This window comes from Callionymus lyra, chromosome 7, assembly GCF_982586985.1.
Source record: "Callionymus lyra chromosome 7, fCalLyr1.hap1.1, whole genome shotgun sequence".
Lineage (NCBI taxonomy): Eukaryota > Metazoa > Chordata > Actinopteri > Syngnathiformes > Callionymidae > Callionymus > Callionymus lyra.
Genome location: NC_141824.1, coordinates 19,159,843 through 19,182,429, shown reverse-complemented (window position 1 = coordinate 19,182,429; position 22,587 = coordinate 19,159,843). Strand labels below are relative to the sequence as shown.

Sequence of the window (22,587 nt, the reverse complement as noted above, 5' to 3'; positions counted from 1 at the left end):
ACTATTTTATTTCTTTATGCACGTCTTTTGGCAGTTCCGCGGAATTAAACTCTTCTACTGTAAACAAGTTTGATGCAAGAAAAAAGAAGAATTCCAGTTTGTCATAATAGGATCTGTGACATGTTTTGTTCTCCAGGGGCCGTGCACCGGGAACCAGCAGTCTCTGGCTCACAGCAGATTGTGGGACGCCGTCGTGGGTTTCCTGCACGTATTTGCTCACATGATGATGAAACTGGCCCAGGTGAGGTTCAGCCTTTCAAATGTTCTCACTTATTACACCTCTTTTCTGCTGAATACTGTCACTTGTTTTGTGTCACACTTGTCATTTACAATAGATTCATTTCTGTTTGAAAATACTAATTGTATTCCATTTTTTTCCTCATTATTCCTCCAGAGCAAAGTATGTATTTATTTATTCATCAAACTTGAAATCTCAATCTTTTTTCCCCCCAACTTTTTCTTGCCCAGATAGTTTCTGCCTTTTAAGTTCATATTTTCATCATCTAACACCCTGTTGTGAAACCGTAACCTACAGCATTGAATGTTTGTAATCACTCAGAATCTTCCACACCGCCCTCTACTGGCCAGTGCAGTTCATGTTTGTAGACGTCACTGCTTTAACATCAGTTGAAGAACATCAGTCAGGGATAGCTAAATTCTAAGACTTTTGTGAGTCAAGCCAAAAGAAAGAAAGAACAAAGATTTACTGAGCTAAAATGTAATTGTATTTTCCTTCACTTTAGATTATTTTGGCTAAAGATCCTTCATTTAACCATAAAAGACTGACCTAAAATACACTTTATTTTCTTTTTTTCTTTAATTAATTTTGAGACATGAATAAAAGACAAATAAAATAAATGAAAAGAATAGTTTAACTAGAAATAAGCACCACTTTTTTTCTCAACATGATCAGTTTTCTAGTTTTTCTTTGACCCCATGAGGGCCACATGTTTCCGTCAAGTGGGCCGACTGTGTGCAGCAAGAACTTTGCCAGGATCTGTTGTAACTGAAACTTATCTGGAGCTGTGATATTTTTTGTTCGTCCCTAGCTTGATATTTATTTAAGCATATATTTCAATAGATACCTCACACTATTTATGATTATTATATTTCAACATTTTTAAGGCAGAAACAATTTGAGGTAACTGAATCTTTCCTTTAACGCTTTCAGACTTTTCTGTTAAATTCACCACAAAAAGAATTCTGTAATCTCTCTATTTGTTTGAAACTCAGAGTGTCTTTGCTTTTGACTAATGTTTGTTTGCTCTTGATAACATGCGTGTGACCACTGACCAGCATCATCTTTGTGCCAGTTCTGTTTGTGTTGTAATCCCTCACCTCTGATGTTGGCTCTGACTTCTTGAGTATGTGAAGAAAAGCTGCTTTTGAGACCTTGGCACAGAAAAAGTGCAAATAAATTGGCAAGAGACAGCGAATTTAATCTATGAAGTGGGAGGTGAATGTTTGGTTAGATACAAAGTCAGACTGAAAATATTCTTCACTTGTTCACCTGGTTAGATGCAGCCAGATGCAGGACAACATGACGTAAGCTTCTTTGTAAATAAGACTTCTCATCCTGCTGGCCGTGCTTCATCACCGTCATTACTGAAACAAGGTCCACACAGGGAGTTTTCATTTTCAGCTTTATGCTTTGACTGAAGTTATATCTCGACCGTACAAATCAACTTAAAGATGAAAACTATCATGTAAAAGCTGAGGATGCTGGAATGCATTTGATGATGTTTATATTTTACATCTGATCTAATCTTCTGATACATTTCTGCATCTGTGTTTAATGCTGCTGGATCTGCTGCTACATCCTCAAATGTATTTTTTTAAATGATACATTGGGACTTACTTACTCTATTCATACAACTTTAACACTTGCATTAAACAGATTTTTAAACTGCATTCCAGGACAACATTTTAAGATAAGAGCTTATTTTTGGAAATAATAGTCGCAATGACACATTTTCTGCTTTTTGACTTTGCTTTTGATTATCATGCTACATGTTTAAGGATAAGTTGGCATGCGCAATATTCCTCATATTTCTAACAAAACCTCTTGAATGTGTGGTAAACAAGAATATATTGTGATACAAAGTAATAAATCAATTATATGACAGCATTCACAAATATATTGCAGACAAGAAATAAACTTTAAATGTGTTTTATTTTTGCCTCCACTTGAGTAAAAATATGTTTCCCTAATGAGGGGAGGTGTGTCTCACTCAAGTAATGCGCTTCAGTATCATCTGAAAATTGAGCAAAGCTCAGAAGCTTAAATCAGTGGCACTGTAACTTTAATTAATTATTTTTCTCCTGTTTCGCCTCAAAAGATTAGAATTTTACTTTTCCATTTGAATTACTTTAATTCCTTATGATTGATTTATATTTTTGTTTTATTGATACACTCAACTCAAAGACACCTTGCAAATCACGGTTCATCGGGACATTTTAGTGTCGTCTTTGAAAATGCATGTTTAGCTGGAAATGCTAAATGTAGGGAATATATCTTTCGACTGTTTTGATTTATTTTTTTTAAGTTCTAATTGCCTTGCAAGAACACTATAACACAAATAACGCTTACTTACTTACTTTTAAAACACTGCTGTAAACAAAAAATTGTCATCACGTAACACTGGGAGGCGCAGATTTACATTTTTCAATGCGTTCATTTCACACCTTTAAACTTCCTGTGATTGTCTTGTATTTGAAAATGCAAACGCAGGATCATTTTTGGAGCACAGCACAAGCTGAGGTATATTCACATCTACTATCTATGCATCATCGTGGTTAATGGAGATTCGTACCAGAGTCTATTGCATGACTCAAGTTGATCAGTGTTGTTGTGCGTCTTTGTCCATGGTTGCAGGACTCCAGTCAGATCGGACTGTTGAAGGAGCTGTTGGACCTGCAGAAGGACATGGTGGTGATGCTTCTGTCTCTACTTGAGGGTACGTGATACACAGACGTATGACTTTAAAAGTTTTATTTTATTTACCAACTTTTAAAACGTATTTAAAAATGTTTCTAAGGATAGAAATAAGTTTGTAATAGTTTGTAAATGTGTTAAAAGTTTACATTTAGAAAGTTTTTTCATTTTATTTAGAACATTTGTGAAATAAAAAACAATATTTTCATAAATATCTTTGTTCGTTATGAGAGAAAATGAATTAATTTAGAATGTTAGTAATTGTATTTAGAAAGTTTGCTTAATTGTTTTTAATAGTTTGTAAATGTGTTTGTAAATTTGTTTTCAAGACTATGAAAGAAACCAGACCACAACTTGAAACCATGACAAAAAATAAGGAACTGATTACTCGTTCAGATGTTGAAATAATGTTTGTGACATGTTCTGTGTTCCTGGCAGGCAACGTGGTCAACGGAACCATCGCCAGGCAGATGGTGGACATGCTGGTGGAGTCGTCCAGCAACGTGGAGATGATCCTCAAGTTCTTCGACATGTTCCTGAAGCTCAAAGACATCGTGGCCTCTGATGCTTTCCGCGACTATGTGACCGACCCCCGAGGGCTCATCTCCAAGAAAGACTTTTCCAAAGCCATGGACAGTCAGAAACAATACTCTCCCTCAGAAATCCAGTTCCTCCTTTCCTGCTCAGAGGCCGACGAGAACGAGATGATCAACTTTGAGGAGTTCGCGGATCGTTTCCAGGAGCCGGCCAAAGACATCGGATTCAACATCGCTGTCTTGCTGACCAACCTATCGGAGCACGTTCCTCACGACACACGTCTACAGAACTTCCTGGAGCAGGCAGAGAGTGTCCTCAACTACTTCCGGCCTTTCCTTGGCCGCATCGAGATCATGGGAGCCAGCCGTAGGATCGAGAGGATTTATTTTGAAATCAGCGAGGCCAACCGCAACCAGTGGGAGATGCCTCAGGTCAGAGAGTCGAAGCGGCAGTTCATCTTCGACGTGGTCAACGAGGGTGGCGAGAGCGAGAAGATGGAGATGTTTGTCAACTTCTGTGAAGACACCATCTTTGAGATGAACATCGCCGCGTCGATCTCTGAGCCAGAAGGAGACGCCGCAGAGGAGGAGGATGACGAGGAGGAAGAAGAGGGAGCAGGGAAAGAGGGAGACTCTATTGAAGGAGAAGAAGGGAATGGCGAAGGTGAAGTTCAAGAATCCACCTCAGCTTTTGCTGACTTCCTCACCAGCGTGGTGGACTTCTTCAACATGTTCACCTTCCGCAACCTTCGCCGTCGCTACCGCAAGTTCAGGAAGATGACGGTGAAGGAGATGGTCATCGGCCTGGTGACCTTTGTCTACACCGTGCTGATGGGCATCCTGATTTTCATCTACAACATCTGCAAAGGCTTCTTCACACTCGTATGGAAAGCTCTGTTTGGTGGAGGTCTTGTGGAAGGTGCCAAGAAGATGACCGTCACCGAGCTCCTCGCCAGCATGCCAGATCCGACCCAGGACGAGGTGCATGGCGACGTCCCGCCAGAGCCGGGTGCTCGAGAAGTGCATGACATGGATGGTGCCTCTGATCTCTTGGACGTGGGAGACGGAGAGGAAGAGCCTGACGATGGAGAGGAGCGCGAGGGCGGTCGTCTGCCAGGATTCAACGCTCCTGGAGGACTTGGAGATTTTGGTGAGACGACGGCTGAGGAGCCTCCGACTCCGGAGGGAACGCCGCTGCTGAAGAGGAAGCTGGTGAGATGATTGTTTAAGTCCATTCACCGTTCCTGAGTCCAGGAAAGATTTGATGGAACCTCATACTTTGGGTGTGTTTTGGAAGTATTTGGCGATATAAAGCTATCATGATACATGGGCAACGATATATTGTTATACTGTATGATCAAGGATATACAGTATTTGAGTATTGTCTGAGTACTTGACTTGAAAAACATGTCCAAACATCAGCTATAAAAGCTGCTGGAGTTGACTGTATCCTCTTGTCCTCAGTCATCATTAGGATCTCTCGTGATTTTCTTTGTATACACACACATATACATATATTTATCAGTTTTCCTTCCTTTGCAACAGTTGGTTGCTGCTACTGGAGAACAAGAAGGGGAGGAAGGTGGAGAGAAGGTTGAGGCTGAAGTAGAAGAAGAAGTTGTACCTGAGCCAGAGAAAGCAGAGTAAGTAAAGTGAATTAACTCTCCTTAAAGGTAAACTAATGTGAAAACACAACTCTCCTGACTCACTCCCATGTTTCAAATGTTGAAGTCTTCCTCTCCAAGAAGCAGTAAGTCCCTCATCATGACCATGTTTTGAACTTATTACTTTTCAGTGCGCGGGGCTTAAGCACATTTTCTACTGTAAATATTTAAATGAAAAAATAGTTTTGTACAAACAGTTTTGTGCCAAGACTTGTTGAAGACTCGCTTCTATAAGAGTAGAAGTATTGAGTCCTAAGGAAATTTATCAAATTGTTCCAGCACTGAAAGCGGAGAAAAGCCAGAGAAAGTTGAGCCTGAGCCAGAAGTGAAGGAGGAGGAACCAGAAGAGGTGGAGGAGAAGAAGGTGAAGACGAAGGCTAAGAAGGAGAAGAAGACAGTGGAAGAAGGTTTCGAGCTGTGGAATGAGCTGGAGGTCCAGAGAATCAAATTCATGGTGAGCAGAAGATCAACAGATCTGATCCCAATTCAAGATGTGACGCTCTGATCACTTTCCTCTCTTCCTCCAGAACTACCTTTCTCGCAACTTCTACAACCTCAGGTTCTTGGCGCTCTTCATCGCCTTCGCTCTCAACTTCATCCTGCTCTTCTACAAAGTCAGAACATCCCTCACATTGTCGCCCACTCACTTCCCTTGACACGCCCTCTTTGACCCGCGCAGGTGTCCGACAGCCCGCCCGGCGAGGAGGATTACGAAGGTTCCGCTCTCTTTGAGGGCTCTGGTCTGTTCGAAGGTTCTGGTGCTGAAGAGGAAGGTTCTGGTTTTGAGGAGGGAGGAGAGGACGAAGAGGAAGAAGGACCCTTGTACTTCTTCCTGGAGGAGAGCACCGGCTACATGCAGCCGGCTCTGCAGTTCCTCAGCATCTTCCACAGCATCATCTCTTTCCTCTGTATCATCGGCTACAACTGTTTGAAGGTCGGTGCCACACGACCTTCACACCAGTGGGTTCGACATTGATTTGAATTTGCTATAAATTGTTTAAGATTCATTTATATATTAGCAAATTTCTTTAAAAGCACATCATGCAAAGATTGTTTATGACACCCCCAGTGTCAGTGAAACTGCAATGTTGTAGAACCTCTGTTTCGCTGTTGCCACAAACCACATGAACATTTATTTTTACAAAAGAGCTGTAAAGCAGTTTGGTGGTCACATGGACGCTCAGACTATCTGTTTGGGTCACCCCGGGAAAGTTACTTAGACAAGACCTTTTTTTTAAATAATATCTAGAGCAGGGGTTTCAAACTCCATTAGCCGGTCAATTCTTGTGGATACTGGGTCAAAACCCAGTGTTGTTTTCAGAACGTCTTTGACTATTTAAATGTATTTCATTGTTCAATAGATTTCTGTGTAGTTTGACTTTAATTTAGGGCATTTTGTCTAATTTTGAAGTGTTATTTAATTATAAAAATATGGTCCATCTTAACTGTTGGATTAAGTTGTAAACCTAATAATTCAGTGAAATATTTAAAGACATATTGTGTATTCAGTGTATTTCTTTTAGTAGCAATTGTCCTCGATCTTACATACAACCAATAATTCATAAAAAGCTGATTTTCGCTTGTTCTAAGCCCCGCCTCTCCGTACTGCAACAAACAAACATTGCAGTCGCTCAAGTCTGATCCAGTTGGTCTCCGGCAGGTTCCTCTGGTCATCTTCAAGCGGGAGAAGGAACTCGCCAGGAAGCTGGAGTTCGACGGCGTCTACGTGACCGAGCAGCCGGAAGAAGACGACATCAAGGGTCAGTGGGACCGACTGGTGCTCAACACCCCGTAAGTCGTCAGAGTTAAAGAAAGAGTTTGGAGAGAGTTTACGACACAAAATGTTGTTTTTTGTTAACACAGCTCCTTCCCCAACAACTACTGGGACAAGTTTGTGAAAAGAAAGGTGAGTGTTTGGTCGACTCTTAGTAAACGATAAATCCTGATTCATCGCTTTATTTCTGCAGGTTCTGGACAAATACGGCGACATCTACGGACGGGAGAGGATCGCTGAGCTGCTGGGGATGGACCTGGCGTCTCTGGACGTCAGCGCCATGACTCACGAGAAGAAGCCAGAACCCGACACCTCGATGCTCAGCTGGTGTGTTGAGTGAACATTGAGCCGCTCGCTGCCGAACCAAAATCTCACCGAAACGCTACTTCTGCTCTGCAGGGTCACGTCCATCGACATCAAGTACCAGATCTGGAAGTTCGGTGTCGTTTTCACCGACAATGTGAGTCCGGCTTGAGTTGTGTTTCAGCTCTTTTGAGATGTGACTGACCCTCTCTCTGTCACAGACCTTCCTCTACCTGGTGTGGTACTTTCTGATGTCCCTGCTCGGCCACTACAACAATTTCTTCTTCGCTGCTCACCTGCTGGACATCGCCATGGGAGTGAAAACTCTGCGCACCATCCTCTCCTCCGTGACTCACAACGGCAAACAGGTCTTGTGGTTCTAAGATACGCTGTAGCACTTCAGAGTCGTAAAAGTTAATCAACAGCAGGGGAGCGCCTCGTTTCTCCGAGAGAGAGAAGCAGAGCTTTGTGTTCATATATTCAGCACTTGTGAAGTAGAAACACAAACACAGAGCACATTCAACTGCACATGCGTCAAGAGGTTTATAGTTAATTCTGGAATGATCAGAGTGATTAGAATATAAAAGGTTCTCAAATCAAAAAACGGATCAAAACGCAAGCAGCTGCAGCAATGAGTTCACAGGGAGGGAGTGGGAGCCGATAAAAAGAAAATCTGAGCTGTTTTTTGAGTAAGTTAGAGATTGATTTGCGCTTCAAGTCTAAACTCTCATATTTTATAGTCTAACTTAAAACCTTCATAAAGAATAAGACAAATATTTTTTTGTATTGTTAATAAGTAAACTCTAAGTTTGATTATTAATGTCCTTTTGTAGCTCTTCCTATTTTATGACTTACTTTTAAAAATAAAAAACATCACTGCATATGATAAACTTATCAATATGAAACTACACACATGTAATTTCCATTATAATAGGATTTTCTAAATTCTGTTCACGACATACAAAAGAAGTGCTCTTAAGTAGTGATGGTCTTATGAAGCTTCATGAAGCAGTGCCATTATTTTCAAAGTCCACTAGATTGCAGTCTCTGCACTTCACAACAACAACTGTTCTAATGAAACATCACATCATTTTTAAACTGATGGCGCCACCTACTGCCCCCTAAACAACATGGCACTGCTTCATGAAGCTTCATCAGACCATCACTACTGTTCAGGGTTTTAATTACAGTGAACATCTGTGGTCATGTAATTGTCTCTGACTTCCTCTATGATGATGTCTCTCAGCTGATGATGACTGTGGGTCTCCTGGCCGTGGTGGTCTACCTGTACACCGTGGTGGCCTTCAACTTCTTCCGCAAGTTCTACAACATGAGCGAGGACGAGGACGAGCCTGACATGAAGTGCGACGACATGATGACGGTGGGTTGAAGGTCATGAGAACATCTCCACACGTTGAACCTCCGTCTCTCTCTCTCTCTGCAGTGTTACTTGTTCCACATGTACGTCGGCGTGCGAGCTGGTGGAGGAATCGGAGACGAGATCGAGGATCCGGCCGGAGACGAGTACGAGCTCTACCGTGTTGTATTTGACATCACCTTCTTCTTCTTCGTCATCGTCATCCTGCTGGCCATCATCCAGGGTGAGAAGGTTTTTTTTCTTTGTGAGGCCTTTTAACCTTGAAAAGATGTTTGCCCTTGTATAATTTCAGGGTTTTAAATGTCATATTTGTAATTTACAATTGTCAGAATTTTGGAGAAAATAATTAAAAGGAGGTGCACATGTACAAACAATAAAAAACAACACAAATTAATAACGAACAAAATATATTTAATATTTATAATACACAATTTGATCGAATTTGGAAAGAGCGGAACAATGGTATCAACCTGTAACTAACATGTCTTAGATTTTTTTATATTGTACTTGTAAACAAGTAGTTGTTACTTGTTGTACTTGTACTTGTTGGTGAGATGAGATGACGAACGATAATAATAAAGTAAAATATGTAGAAATATATATATATATATATATATATAGAATTTCAAATATTGTTTTAAATATCAAACACCTTCTCTGATTTTTCTGATGTAATGAAAATCTTGATTTCAGCTGCAAAAAAATTGAAATGACATCAAAATCCAAGTCTTACATTTAAATAACAATAAGAGGGGAAAATAACAGCTGAATGATACGATTATGAACTTCCAGGTTTGATCATTGACGCCTTCGGAGAGTTGAGAGACCAGCAGGAGCAGGTCCGAGAGGACATGGAGGTGAGACCGCCGACTCTGATGGACAAACTACGCGATACTCCTGGACGTTGTTTGAAAATATTGAAACTCTCTCCTTCCAGACGAAGTGTTTCATCTGTGGAATCGGCAGCGACTACTTCGACACGACGCCTCACGGGTTCGAGACCCACACTTTAGAGGAACACAACTTGGCCAATTACATGTGAGTCCTGTTTGCATGAGGTCTCACAGAAACATCTCGCTCATATTTGAGGATAGTTTAGTACGTTAGGGAACCTTCACTCGAGAAACATAAAAAATATTTTTACTCTAAAGTCCAGCCAGCAAGCTTAATTTCGTTTGGGGAAAAACACTTTGGGTTCTCTTCTTTCCCTCTCACAGTACAGGAATGCACGGATCTGGTGATCTAGATTTTTGTAGGTGCGGTTGCCTAACCTAGGTCACGCTGGTGACCTATTATTTTTTTGTAACATATTCTGGAGCTGCTGAACCGCGAATTTCTCTAAGGAGATGAATAAAGCATCCATCCATCCGTCCGTCCGTCCGTCCGTCCGTCCATCCATCCATCCATCCATCCATCCATCCATCCATCCATCCATCCATCCATCCATCCATCCATCCATCCATCCATCCATCCATCCATCCATCCATCCATCCATCCATCCATCCATCCATCCATCCATCCATCCATCCATCCATCCATCCGCATGCATGCTCTAAATAGCTGGGACAGGATCCAGTAGCCGACAGACAAACATTACCTTTACTCACGGTGTGCAAATATACTGCATGCATTACACTGCAAATACAAGCATAAGGAGGATTCATCCACCAACAGAGAGTCAAAAAAACATCAATACAAAAACAAGATTTTCTAATCTACTTGATTCTTTCTCAAAATAACACACGCACGCACAAAAATGAAACTATTCTGAATTTGTTTGTTTTTTTTACAGAGAAATCTATTTAAATCCAAACTAATTTAAACCTGAAAACAAGATTTTCTTTTTTCAACTTTTTTGTCCCACGACTATATTTTACATTTTAAGAATAAAAAACAGAGTTGAAACTGATATATTCTACTCTCACTAGGTTCCAGTTTTAAGCCTGGATTACCCTTCACTGTGCAAACACTTAATCCCTGCTCAGGTTTTCACGCAAACTCATGATAGTTTATTCTATGACCTCCGTACGAATGACAATTTGGGGGCTTGGACAGTGATGTGTTAAACAGAGGGTTAAAACCATCATATGATCATACTGCATTACTGAAAGTATTTATTTAAAAAATGTAAAATGGGATTTAAAAAACACCTGCAGCAGGAAAGAATGTTTGTTTGTCGTTGTGTAAAAACCGGAAAGTTTCACATGAAGCCTAAAACTGACTGGACCAGACCGAGAAACAAAAATAACTTTTTGTGAGTGACAGCAAACAGTAAACAGTTTAAGGATTTCAAAATAAGAACATTTAAAAGCGTATTTCATTTTTGTGAAAAAATGTATCTGCTCTTACTTTAAAAAAATATGGACTTGGTTGTTGATCCTGTTTTTAAGGTGATAAACCTGAATTTATATATGCTTATTGTTAACAGTAATTTCTAGAAATGTGAAAATTTCTGTTATTTATGACAATTTTATTAAAAAATACCACTATTTTTTTCTCTTAGAGCTTATCTGCTTTTTAAAGGTTTACATTTTTAGGTTGTTTTTCTTGTAACTAAAATAGTCTGTTTTCAGTTAAATAATTAATAACAAACGCATTAATAGACTATAAGTAAATATATTGTTTAGTCAAAGGTATATTTTAATTTTTTTATGGTTTTATAAAAAATGGGATCATTTAGTCTTTAAGAGATTTTTACCTTTGTTATTGCAAGCTGACCTGTAGGCCTGAAAACAAATATAATTATTTTATCCCTTGTGTTGTCTCTGGGTCAAGATGAACGACCTTCCTGGCTTCCATAAATACACATGCAGGTGGTTCACCTTGACCCAGAGATAACACAAGGGATACCACAATAACATTTGTTTTCAGGGTTCAGGGTCACCTTTACGCTGAGATAATACAAGCGTTAAATGATGCAATCTTGAGGCCTCAGGTCTCATTGTGTAGTTGTTGTTTTCTCGCCTCTTCTAAAGATGGTCATCATCATTCCAGGCGCGTCATTGAGCGCTCACTCATATCCTGGTGTGTCTCTTATCTTCAGGTTCTTCCTCATGTACCTCATCAACAAAGACGAGACGGAGCACACCGGACAGGTTTGTGACGCGAGTCTGGTGTCGTCTGGTGTCGTCTGGTGTCGGCAGCATTCCTCACATGTCGTTGTGTTGCAGGAGTCGTACGTGTGGAAGATGTACCAGGAACGCTGCTGGGACTTCTTTCCAGCTGGAGACTGTTTCAGGAAACAGTATGAAGACCAGCTTGGATAAAGTCCATAAGCTCAGCAACAACACGGAGCTGCCAAGGAAAGATTTTTTTATAAAGTCTTTTTCTGCACTTTTCTCAGCTCTGCTCCTCAACCAACACTTGCTCCCACAAAAAAAGCCTTTTAAAATCCAAACATGGCCTTTCCTGTCTACTGCAGCGTTTCTCCCTCTTCTGACTTTTCTCTCCCGACTGCCAGCGAACGCATCATAAAGGGAAACATGCTGCTCTGTTGACTTCTGCTGGAAACTCACCGGGAAATTCTGGTTTTCCTTGTCGTAATTCGCACAACTTTGAGGTGACCATCCTACTTGTGGCGCCGTTTGTCACGTGCAAGTATGCCTATCGATCTCAGCCGCCCCCACGTAAAACCTTCAAACATTGCAACGCCATGGCAAACAGCTAGCGAATGTCTCTGTGAAACTCAACATCTTGACTCGTAAGCCCCGCCCCCCACGCGTCACTTTCACAGGGCTCGCCAAAAATGCATCCCAGCTCTGACGCCATTTGTAGCAGAGCTATAAAATAAACCTCTTGGACCCATGAAACGCTACTTAATATTTGATGCTAGCTGGATGGCCTTAAAAACCCAGACGCCACTGGGCATGCTCCGCGTGTCCAAGCTCGTCCAGTGTGTTTATATTTCACTGCTGTCTTAGAATCGTTATTTATCAGGATTTTAGTTGGAAAACTTGAACCGTTGTAAAGGAAGAAACTTTTTCTCTCCGAGTAGCTGCTTGATAATGCCTTAACCAATAAGATGAAGTGTTCAACGTAGAGCGCGAACCCCTCATGATTTCAAGATCGTAATGTTTTCCCCCCTAAAATTATTTTGTACGTTGCGTTGTATTTGTGCGATGCTCGGATCATGAGGAAACTCTTTGCTACGTGACGCTGTGAGAAACTAAAGAAAACTTCACTTAAACTCGACGAATTCATTTATGAACCGTTTACCTCAACGTCTTCTCCTCGCGATGTTCGACAGTGTTGCGACGCGTTTTCCGAAAATCGCAAAGTCCGTCCGGTCTTGTTTCACGGGACACGGCGGACAATAAACACACTTTTGCACTCTTTAGTCTTACACGATTTTGGACGCCCGTGGTCACTCTGAGCCGGCGTCCTCGGCTCGCCAACGCCACGACTGTTTCTGTCAAGAGACGATTTCTGCTTTGACACCCGATGAATGTATGTGACAAACCACACCGAAGCAAAGATGTAATAAATAAACCATAGATGCATATATTTATTTTTATTTAGAGCTTTATCGACCCTGAGCCGTCACACTTGAATGCCTCGTGCTCGTGAAGCCTTCTGTGGTTTGAAGTAGGATTTGGTTTGGACCAGGTCAGAGGCGGGTTCGTTTATCTGCTGGTGACTCGCGTGTTATTTTTTTGGAGCCGTCTGCCTGACCGACCGTCGTCTGTTTCAATCCTGAATAAAGAGATTATTTTAAGGACATTCTTTTCTGTCTGCCTTCTTTCCTCTTTAGTTTCTCTTCTTATTTTTCAACCCTTAACATTTCACACAGTCAGCATAAGTCTAACTCTGAATTGTTTTGACACTTTTCTCTCTTTAACTCTCCTCAGTTAATCTGATGTTCACGTTCACCAACTCTTTACTTTACTTATTGTTATTATTATTAATTCTTGTTTATATTTGTTGACAGGTATTTATGTTTTTTATTTATTCTCTGTCAAGTTTTTCTGTGCAGATAGATTGTTTTTGTGTTTTTTCCTCATATATAACTATTATTTTTTTGTCGACTTTTGAGTTGATTCAAAAATAAATAAATGAGGAAATATTCATATTGATATGGGATTAAATATAAATAATATACATATATAAATAAATAAAATAAACATACATTAATATGAAGATGAATTCGACCAAAATACATAAAAAAAAGGTACATAAATGAATGTAGTAATACATAAGAATATTTTACATATATAAATAACTATATAACTACAAAAAGAAAAAGAAAATAAAAACAAGAATATACATATGTGGATTAAGAGAATGTACATAAATAATTGCATTAAATATGCAGAAATAGATTAGAAAATATTCATAAAAAAGTCTAAAAAAGTAAGATTATGAACATATTTGAATCAATAAAATATGCATAAATGAATATGAAGAGAAATAAGAAGAATATACAAAATAAAATTTACATCAATGAATGTAGTAATAAATAAGAATAATCCAAATATTTACATAACTAAAAACATAAATGTGGAAATAAATAAAAATAACCTACATATACCAATAAAAATTAAAATATAAATAAATAATTGTGGAAATAAATAAGGGGAATATACATGAAAATATAAATATGTAAATACATGAATATGGAAACTAAATAAGAATAATATACATATAGGGATTATGATAATGTACATAAGTAAAAGTGTAAATAAAAAAATAAAAAAAATTAAAATACATGCAAATTAAGGAAAATATACATACGACTAAATAAACAAAATAAATAAAGAAATTATACATAAATTATTTTGGCGAATAAAAAAGAAAAATGTACTGTAAATGAATGTGTAAATAAATAAGGTAAATATACATAGAATAATGTGTAAATAAACCATAACAATCCAAATAAATGAACTTGGAATTAAAACAATATCCAAAAATGGAACAAACAGGAACTCCTTACATTCACATCTTTGTTCCCTTATTTAATTGTCAGTCGTGTCCTCCCTCGTGACATGTTCCTCGTCAGGTTTCAACTTTCTTTCTCTATTTTCCATGTTTTGTTTTGTCATCTCTTAGCTCTGGATCCGTCCAAATGTGTCCCCCGGTGAAAGAACCGGTTTATCCACATGACGGTCGTCAATCAAATACCTCAGAGTTTCTTTGTTTTGGGCAGATCTGGACTCGTCAGCATTCCCGTACACAGTCACACAGTCACACAATCACACAATCGCTCCAGAGTTTGTTGTTTTAACATTCTTGTATCTGTTTTTTCATCGACCTACGCTGTGTCTGCTGTGTCATGTGACAATCTGGTTCTTGTCAGCAAACATTTGTAAATACCGCATAACCACATGTTCACGCCCACTGACTCACACACCCTTTCACACACACTCCACTCCCCTTCCCGTCTGAGTCTCTGGTTTCGCTACAGACTTAAAAGCCCAGGTCGACAGTGTCAGTTGAAGTCTCCGACAGACGTCAGCCATGTTCTCTCCTCAGCCCATCTACCGTCCGGTGAGTGACCCGCCCGCTCTCCTTCTATTCCTGTACTTCATAACATTCCTTTCTTTTTCCACAGCAGAAGTTTCGTGTTGTTGCTAAACTTCCTCTTTCCTCCCTCAGCACATCCCTTACCTCGCCCCCATTCAAGGAGGTCTGAGTGAGAATTCCAGCATCAGTATCCTGGGGGTCGCAAACAAGGACATGACCAGGTGAACCTATGAGAGGCAACGATACTTGTGATACTGTAGGAACAAGGATATATTTGTGGTTTTCTCCAAGTACTTGGCTCTGATTTGGTCGTGACGGCTTTTATTTGTTTGGATAACAAAATGTGTCCAAACATCAGCTTTAGCCCCTTGTGTTATCTCAGGGTTCAAGGTGAACCAGTAGCCCGAGAACAAGAAGTTTCCTCTGGGTCTGAGTGAAGGACTCCCAGACCCAGAGACATCACGAGGGTGGATGTAATGTCTGCTGCCATCTAGCGGTCGCACATTTAATTGCAACGCAAGGATAAACAAACACATTTTTGCACGTTAATCGTAAACAAAAAATTCTAATTGTTGTATTTTATTCATTCTGAATTGAAATATAAACCATAAAAAAACGATAATAAAAATTAAATGTGATTTGAAAGCCCGAAAATATTCGAAACATTGCTGTAGAAGATCAATTTGGGATCGTAAAAAACAAAACAAAATCACGATAGAAGAGTGATCTTGGATTGTGTCTCCATATCTTTGTTGTCCAGTGCAGGTCGAAGGTCGTGGTATGAAGTGTACATTCTTACACTTTGTGTACTCAGCCCCTCCTGTTTGTCCACATTGTGCATGAAACCAAACCTGTCTTTTATCACGAGTCCTCCCTTTCGCCAAACACCCGCCTGCTACAAGAAATCCCTCAACGTCCTGGTCCTTTGTCCTTGCGTCCTCCCTCTGACCCGACACCGGCTCCTGCAGGTTCTTCGTCAACCTGCTGTGTGGAGATGCTGAGACCAGCGACGTGGCCCTGCACTTCAACCCTCGCTTCGACGGCTGGGACAAGGTCGTCTTCAACTCCCGCAGCGAGGGATCCTGGCAGTCGGAGGACAAGGTCCGGTCCATGCCCTTCGCCAAAGGGGAGAAGTTCGAGCTGACCATCCTGGTGAAGAAGGAGGACTACAAGGTAAGTCCCGGTGAGGAGCTCGGCAGGTGACGGAGGAGATCTCTGATTCAGACCCGCTGTGCAGATCAAAGTCAACGGGCAAGAGTTTCACTCCTTCAAGCATCGCATTCCCGTATCCAGAGTGCGAGCCATGCAAATCAGTGGTGACGTTTCCGTGGAGACCATCAACGTGGTGAGTGAAGAGCAAAAATTAAATAAACTAACTTTTTTAAAAAAGACTTTCACAATATAGACACTTATGACTCTCGTAATAACACCCTGAATGACTGCAGCTAGCACTGTTAGCCTCTAGCTAAGCTAGCTAAGAAAAAACCTTTTTCAATTCTAGTTTAAAAGAAAAAACAACTTAAAATTAAATGAATGTTTCTATCAATCGTGTGGATCATAATTTATAATAATAAATGAAAAGCCGAAAAAAAAACCAACATTTTTTAAATGCATATGTTGCTAATAATTGGCATTTTTATGTGGAACTTAAAAATCAACACAGTGTTTTATCCTCACACCAGAGACACTAATATGAACTTAAAAAATAAATAAAAATAATAATAATAATAATAATAATTAATAACAAATGAAATGTAAACATGCTGTCCTGCTCCCTGTCTAGGAAAATCCAAACAAAGGTTACCCAGGAGGACCAGCAGGGGGTGCTGGGGTTCGTTTTTCCACTTTTAAGAAAGATGAATTCAAACAATCCAAACTTTATTTACAAGTATTCTTTCATTGATTTTTATTTTTTTATTTTTAGGGTGGCTACCCCGCAGGTCCAGTAAGTTCCTTAAATAATCCAACGTTGTTTTAATATTTGGTTTAGCAATTCAAAAGTATTAATGTTACTTTAAATCGTAGGGTGGATTCCAGGGAGAAACAGGAGGAGGCCCTGGGGTACGTTTTTCCCCTTCTTTCGTTAAAAATACGTATATTTTCAATAACTATATACCTTTAATGTCCGGTGAATACTCACTTTCATCGTTGTTTTAACATGAATTACTACTTAATAATCGCTAAAATATCAGTTGTGGCTGTAAGCTAAACTCCTATTTATCTGCAGGGATTTTTCCCAGGAGGACCAGCAGGAGGCGGTGGGGTCAGTTCTCTTCAAACAAATCTAACTTTATTTATAAAGTATATTTTTTAAATTAATTATCGTAAATGACTAATGATCTGATTGATCCGCAGGGTATGTTCCCAGGAGGAACAGGCGCAGGGGTTAGTTGTTCAAGTATTCCTGTGGTTCAATCAACACTTTGAAAATTGTTTAAATGTGATGTTTAAAGTTGCAAATAAATAAATATAGATGATTCTAATGTGGAAAAGTAAGATGCTAACAATAACATTTTTCCACTTAACGTCTCGCAGGGCAACCAACCTGGAGGAATGTTCCCCGTATGTACTTTTCTTTTTTTTTTTAATGATCTGTGGCTTCATATTTTGTTCATATACTCATTATATAATCATCAAAATACTCAATCGTTTTATGAATGGATCTGCAGGGAGGTTACCCAGGAGGACAGGCACCGGTATGTTCTTTAAATAAACTTTTACTTTATTTAACTTTAATAATGTATTAATATACATACACTTGAATCTGCAGGGAGGTTACCCAGGAGGACAGGCACCGGTATGTTCTTTAAATATACTTTTATTTTATTTAACTTTATTAATGTATTAATATACATACACTTGAATCTGCAGGGAGGTTACCCAGGAGGACAGGCACCGGTATGTTCTTTTAAATAAACTTTTATTTTATTTAACTTTATTAATGTATTAATATACATACACTTGAATCTGCAGGGAGGTTACCCAGGAGGACAGGCACCGGTATGTTCTTTAAATAAACTTTTATTTTATTTAACTTTAATAATGCATTAACATACATACACTTGCACCTGCAGGGAGGTTACCCAGGAGGACAGGCACCGGTATGTTCTTTAAATAAACTTTTACTTTATTTAACTTTAATAATGTATTAATATACATACACTTGAATCTGCAGGGAGGTTACCCAGGAGGACAGGCACCGGTATGTTCTTTAAATATACTTTTATTTTATTTAACTTTATTAATGTATTAATATACATACACTTGAATCTGCAGGGAGGTTACCCAGGAGGACAGGCACCGGTATGTTCTTTTAAATAAACTTTTATTTTATTTAACTTTATTAATGTATTAATATACATACACTTGAATCTGCAGGGAGGTTACCCAGGAGGACAGGCACCGGTATGTTCTTTTAAATAAACTTTTATTTTATTTAACTTTATTAATGTATTAATATACATACACTTGAATCTGCAGGGAGGTTACCCAGGAGGACAGGCACCGGTATGTTCTTTAAATAAACTTTTATTTTATTTAACTTTAATAATGTATTAATATACATACACTTGAATCTGCAGGGAGGTTACCCAGGAGCACCAGCACCTGGGGTTAGTTTTTTATTCGTTTTTTTCTTATTTATATTTTCATTATTTAAACAAATAATGTGTTTGTAGGGCGGCTACCCTGGAGCACCGGTATGTTCTTTAAATAAGCAATTTCGTATTTGATTGAACTTTATTAAATCGTTTGTTTTTTAAATAAATCTACAGGGTGGATTCCCAGGATTCCCAGGAGTCAGTGGGGTTCGTTCAATGAATTTTTAAATCACATCTGTGCAAATTCTACCTTATACTTTAATACGCATATTTACTTGTTATCAGCTGTATTTAATGATGGAATTCTCAGAAAACCAAAGTTCATGATAGTTACAAATTTAACATTTGTTTTAGGGTTGCTACCCCGGAGGAATAGGCCCGGTATGTTCGTCTCATGACCGACCGCGCAGTATATATGTCTATACGTTTTTAATTTCATAAGTAAGACTAAATAATAAGACTTTAAACTGGTCGATCTGCAGGGTGGATACCCAGGAGAGCCAGCAGGAGGCGCTTGGGTTCGTTTAGCCTCTTACTCAATCAATCAATTAACTTATTGATCACACTTATTGATCACTCATGCATGTGATTCATAAGAATAAACTCACTCAAGTTGAAAACAAACTTAAAACACTTTAAATTCTCCAATCAATGACTGAATCAGTACTTAATGAATCAGTACTTGATCAATATTTGTTGCTTTAATTGGACACACCTGGTTTAAGAAACGAAGATGATCAGGGCTGAAAATTTGTATTATTTATTTTTTGTGATTTCAATCAAACTTTCTTTAAATAAACACTTCATAGTCATGATCGCGCATCGAAATCAATACATTTCTCAACATATTGATCCTAAATGTGTCCAGATTATAATTTCTCAAACTAACTTCTTCTATCTTTTCACACACTAACCTGATTATTGAATTGAATTGAATTTTTTTTTTCTCTTAGCCCGGCTTTCCAGGAGCTCCTGGATCGGGAGGCTTGCGGGTAAGAGCCTGCTCTTCCTGTCGCGGTCATTGTAATTCTGGACTTGTTTCACTGACTTCTTAGGTACTAATGGTCTGATGAAGCTTCATGAAGCAGTGTCGTTATTTTCAGAGTCCACTAGATGGTGGTCTCTGCACTATATTACTTTGTTTTGAACAACTGTTCTAATGAAACATCACATCATTTTTAAACTGATGGCGCCACCTACTGACCTCTAAACAACATGACACTGCTTCATGAAGCTTCATCAGACCATCACTAATCTTAGATGAATAGTTGACACTGCTAATGCTAAATTAGCCTCCAAGAATGGTGTGTATTTGAACTCATATTTCCTCCCAGAGGAGTTCAGCCTTTACAATCAACTTACATTTTGTTTTTCCCGCTATCTCCTATTATTTGGCCTACTTTTGACCTTCTGCTCGGACGCAGCAGTGCCATCTAGTGGCCGTTTATTACTGGAGTTGTGTTTCGACTCGTCTAAAGATCGGTGCTGCTATCGTTTATCTTTTCCTCCCCATCTCCAGTCGACGCCCGTCTCCAACCCGATCCCAGGCGGGATGTACCCTAATAGAACCGTCACCGTCCAAGGAGTGGTGAAGTCTCATGCTGACAAGTGAGTTGGATCTCAGGAACGCCTCTCGCTCCGACCTCCTCTCAACGACGCCTTGACCTTCCTCTCAGGATGAGCTTCGACCTGATGATGAGTCGCAACAAGAACATCGCCTTCCACCTGAACCCGCGCTTCAAGGAAGGCGTCGTGGTGAGGAACACCAAGATGGGCGGCAGCTGGGGAAGGGAGGAGCGGGAACTCCAAAGGAACCTCTTCGAAGTTGGAAAACCCTTCAAGGTGAGTGGCGTCTTCTCCGGCTCCCGGTGATCCAATCTGACCTCTGACCTCTGATCTTCAGCTGACCATCCGTAGCGATGACAGGAAGTTCAGCGTCCATGTGGACGGAGGTCACTTGTGCGACTACGTCCACCGCGTCCAGCCCCTCGGCGAGATCGACCTGCTGAACATCAACGGCGACGTCCAGATCTCGGACGTGCACTTTTGAACAGTCGTCACAAGTAGCACAGCCTAGGAACCAAATAAAAGTGGTCGTGAAGACAAGTGGACTTTTATTTTTCTGACACACAGAATGGCGGTTATTCTGCAGCATGGGTCGTGTGACACAGTGAGCTGAGCTAAAAGACAGCGCCACCTTTAACATTCAGGTCTTGTAGGGGTAAAAAAATATAAAGGACCTCGACATTACCAGGTCTTTAGTGGTCTGGCACCTTACTGCGCTTATCAACTAGAGGGGTCTAGCTGCAGAACCTTCACCTGCTCTCTTCAGCCCCTCCCCATTCTTCTAGAACCGAAATTCCTTTTTTTTTTACAACAGAAAGAAAAATGGCAGATGAAACTAATAGAGATTAAATTCTGGAAATTACTTCGTAATCTATATGTTGGGACCTGAGAAGAGAGGTTGAGATCTGCTGGGAAAAGGGCATGAGATCTGAGGTCTGCAAAGTAGGGTCTTGAGAGAGCAGGTGCAGGGGCCTGAGAAGACAGGTCTGCAGACAGTCAGTGAAGCTGCCGAGTCTTCATGTGTAAACAAGTGCGAGTATTTAGTTTTATTACGGCTCCCTCTGCTGGTCACGTGTCAACTTCACAGACAGAAGGACGGTTACAAGGTCCGACCCGGGTCCTGGTATACACAGTTACACAAAAATAACCTCATTTTGGATAAAAGAAGCGTACAAAGATATAAACATTATGAACAAAAATACATTTGATATAAAAACATTAGTGCAAAGTTGTAAAAAATAGAAAAATTCAGCATTAAAAAAAAGTCCAACTGAGTCCAAAAAGTTTATAGTCCTGGACTTCAGCCCTGATTTGTACCTTTGAGGATAATATGGAAGACGTGTGGTAAAGGAGGGACGCCTCAGGAGGTGTTGCTTTCTGGTGGTCTACAGAGAGTCCAGAACCGGAGTCGGTTCAGTGGTCAGTCCAGTCAGGCAGTGATGAGCTGGATTTGTTTTTTGTTGCCATGGCAACAGTGTGATTGTGCGGCAGTTGGTGGCAGCAGAGTTCCAGCTGCTACAATCATCACACTGGGAAGACTTCGGAGACGATCCGGGCAGGAAATAGTCCGGACCGCGTCTTCCCTGGGAATGTTTTTCGGTCGTGTGTCTTTGTGCAAAACGTTTTCAGAGAATGTCTTAAAGTCTGGGTCTTGTTCTCGAGTCACTGCCAGGGAACCCTCCTGCATGGTTCCCGGTCCTCCAGCAGCGCTGGGGTGGACGCCCTCGTCAGGTTGGGGGTGGAGACGCATGAGGGCTGCAGGGGCAGAGTGGCCGTGGACGAGGACACCGGCATGTCCAGACTCTCCAGAGAGTCCGACAGAGCTCGGGTGGTTTCGTGTTGCGGACACAGGACGTAGCGGTTGGGCTGGTGGACTTCCGCCGTGGTCACAGAGTCCAGACCCTTCAGGCAAAAGGGGGACGACCTCCCGGCGGGGTCGCGGCCTCCCACCGCCCCGAGCTCCACGGAGGACTCGTCCATGTTGACGTAGAGGATCTCGTCGGGGTCCTGCAGGTCCGGCAGGTCGTCCAGAGCTTTCTCCAGCTCGCAGCGCAGGGACTCGAAGGAGGGCCGGTCTTTGGGGCTCAGCAGCCAGCAGGAGAACATGAGCGAGTATCTGAGGAGAGAAAGACGGTGAGAGAGCAGCTCCTGCCTGAGAGTCCACCAGAGGAACACGTCTCACATGCTGTCCAGGCAGTCGGGCGGCTGCTTCAGTCGGTTCCCCTGCCTGAGGTAGTCGTAAATCTCACTGTTCTCCACTCCGGGGTAAGGGGTCTGACCCCGGGTTGCGATCTCCCACATGGTGACTCCAAACGACCACTGAGGGGGAGAGCGATGTGAAACGATGTTCCAGATGTGACATCAGCTGTTGCA

General features: G+C 40.6%; 4 protein-coding genes across 4 annotated transcripts in view; 3 read left to right on the top strand and 1 right to left on the bottom strand.

Moving 5' to 3' along the window:
• The window catches only part of ryr1b (ryanodine receptor 1b (skeletal)), a 72,716-nt gene extending 57,479 nt beyond the window's left edge, over positions 1-15,237 (top strand). Inside the window, exons 89-108 of the mRNA XM_087795154.1 lie at positions 137-241; positions 2,876-2,957; positions 3,374-4,683; positions 5,017-5,114; positions 5,415-5,589; positions 5,663-5,749; positions 5,815-6,069; positions 6,796-6,926; positions 6,999-7,041; positions 7,103-7,236; positions 7,309-7,369; positions 7,434-7,580; positions 8,459-8,593; positions 8,657-8,813; positions 9,383-9,447; positions 9,528-9,628; positions 11,634-11,685; positions 11,761-11,892; positions 14,991-15,073; positions 15,182-15,237. Coding sequence (XP_087651280.1) covers positions 137-241; positions 2,876-2,957; positions 3,374-4,683; positions 5,017-5,114; positions 5,415-5,589; positions 5,663-5,749; positions 5,815-6,069; positions 6,796-6,926; positions 6,999-7,041; positions 7,103-7,236; positions 7,309-7,369; positions 7,434-7,580; positions 8,459-8,593; positions 8,657-8,813; positions 9,383-9,447; positions 9,528-9,628; positions 11,634-11,685; positions 11,761-11,856 — 3,234 coding nt within the window. The 3' untranslated portion in view covers positions 11,857-11,892; positions 14,991-15,073; positions 15,182-15,237. The remainder of the gene's footprint in view (positions 1-136; positions 242-2,875; positions 2,958-3,373; positions 4,684-5,016; positions 5,115-5,414; positions 5,590-5,662; positions 5,750-5,814; positions 6,070-6,795; positions 6,927-6,998; positions 7,042-7,102; positions 7,237-7,308; positions 7,370-7,433; positions 7,581-8,458; positions 8,594-8,656; positions 8,814-9,382; positions 9,448-9,527; positions 9,629-11,633; positions 11,686-11,760; positions 11,893-14,990; positions 15,074-15,181) is intronic.
• On the top strand, positions 15,044-20,465 carry LOC148075313 (uncharacterized). The gene is made up of 25 exons (XM_087794916.1): positions 15,044-15,073; positions 15,182-15,270; positions 16,018-16,232; positions 16,274-16,394; positions 16,833-16,880; positions 16,974-16,994; positions 17,075-17,110; positions 17,277-17,312; positions 17,405-17,434; positions 17,585-17,611; positions 17,719-17,745; positions 17,820-17,846; positions 17,921-17,947; positions 18,023-18,049; positions 18,124-18,150; positions 18,225-18,251; positions 18,326-18,352; positions 18,428-18,454; positions 18,530-18,556; positions 18,631-18,660; positions 18,727-18,747; positions 18,823-18,855; positions 19,602-19,640; positions 20,168-20,256; positions 20,325-20,465. Exons 1-24 carry the CDS (start codon positions 15,044-15,046, stop codon positions 20,238-20,240), a joined length of 1,092 nt encoding a protein of 363 aa, XP_087651042.1. The 3' UTR covers positions 20,241-20,256; positions 20,325-20,465.
• LOC148075312 (galectin-5-like) lies at positions 20,326-20,698 on the top strand. The gene is made up of 2 exons (XM_087794915.1): positions 20,326-20,490; positions 20,552-20,698. The coding sequence occupies exons 1-2, from the start codon at positions 20,326-20,328 to the stop codon at positions 20,696-20,698; spliced, it is 312 nt and encodes a 103-aa protein (XP_087651041.1).
• A 44-nt stretch (positions 20,699-20,742) lies between these two features.
• Positions 20,743-22,587, bottom strand: part of axl (AXL receptor tyrosine kinase) — a 28,861-nt gene continuing 27,016 nt past the window's right edge. Inside the window, exons 19-20 of the mRNA XM_087795155.1 lie at positions 22,397-22,533; positions 20,743-22,330 (exon numbers count right to left, since the gene is read on the bottom strand). Of these exons, the coding sequence (XP_087651281.1) occupies positions 21,877-22,330; positions 22,397-22,533 (591 nt within the window). The 3' untranslated portion in view covers positions 20,743-21,876. The remainder of the gene's footprint in view (positions 22,331-22,396; positions 22,534-22,587) is intronic.

Bases quoted from the DNA above. Each gene is read 5' to 3' on its own strand.
- LOC148075313 (XM_087794916.1), top strand. From the start codon at position 15,044: ATGTTCTCTCCTCAGCCCATCTACCGTCCG. The intron at 17,111-17,276 runs GTACGTTTTTCC...ATTTATCTGCAG, and splicing joins AAACAGGAGGAGGCCCTGGG to GGATTTTTCCCAGGAGGACC. The intron at 17,435-17,584 runs GTTAGTTGTTCA...AACGTCTCGCAG, and splicing joins CAGGAGGAACAGGCGCAGGG to GGCAACCAACCTGGAGGAAT.
- LOC148075312 (XM_087794915.1), top strand. From the start codon at position 20,326: ATGAGCTTCGACCTGATGATGAGTCGCAACAAGAACATCGCCTTCCAC. The intron at 20,491-20,551 runs GTGAGTGGCGTC...TCTGATCTTCAG, and splicing joins AAGTTGGAAAACCCTTCAAG to CTGACCATCCGTAGCGATGA.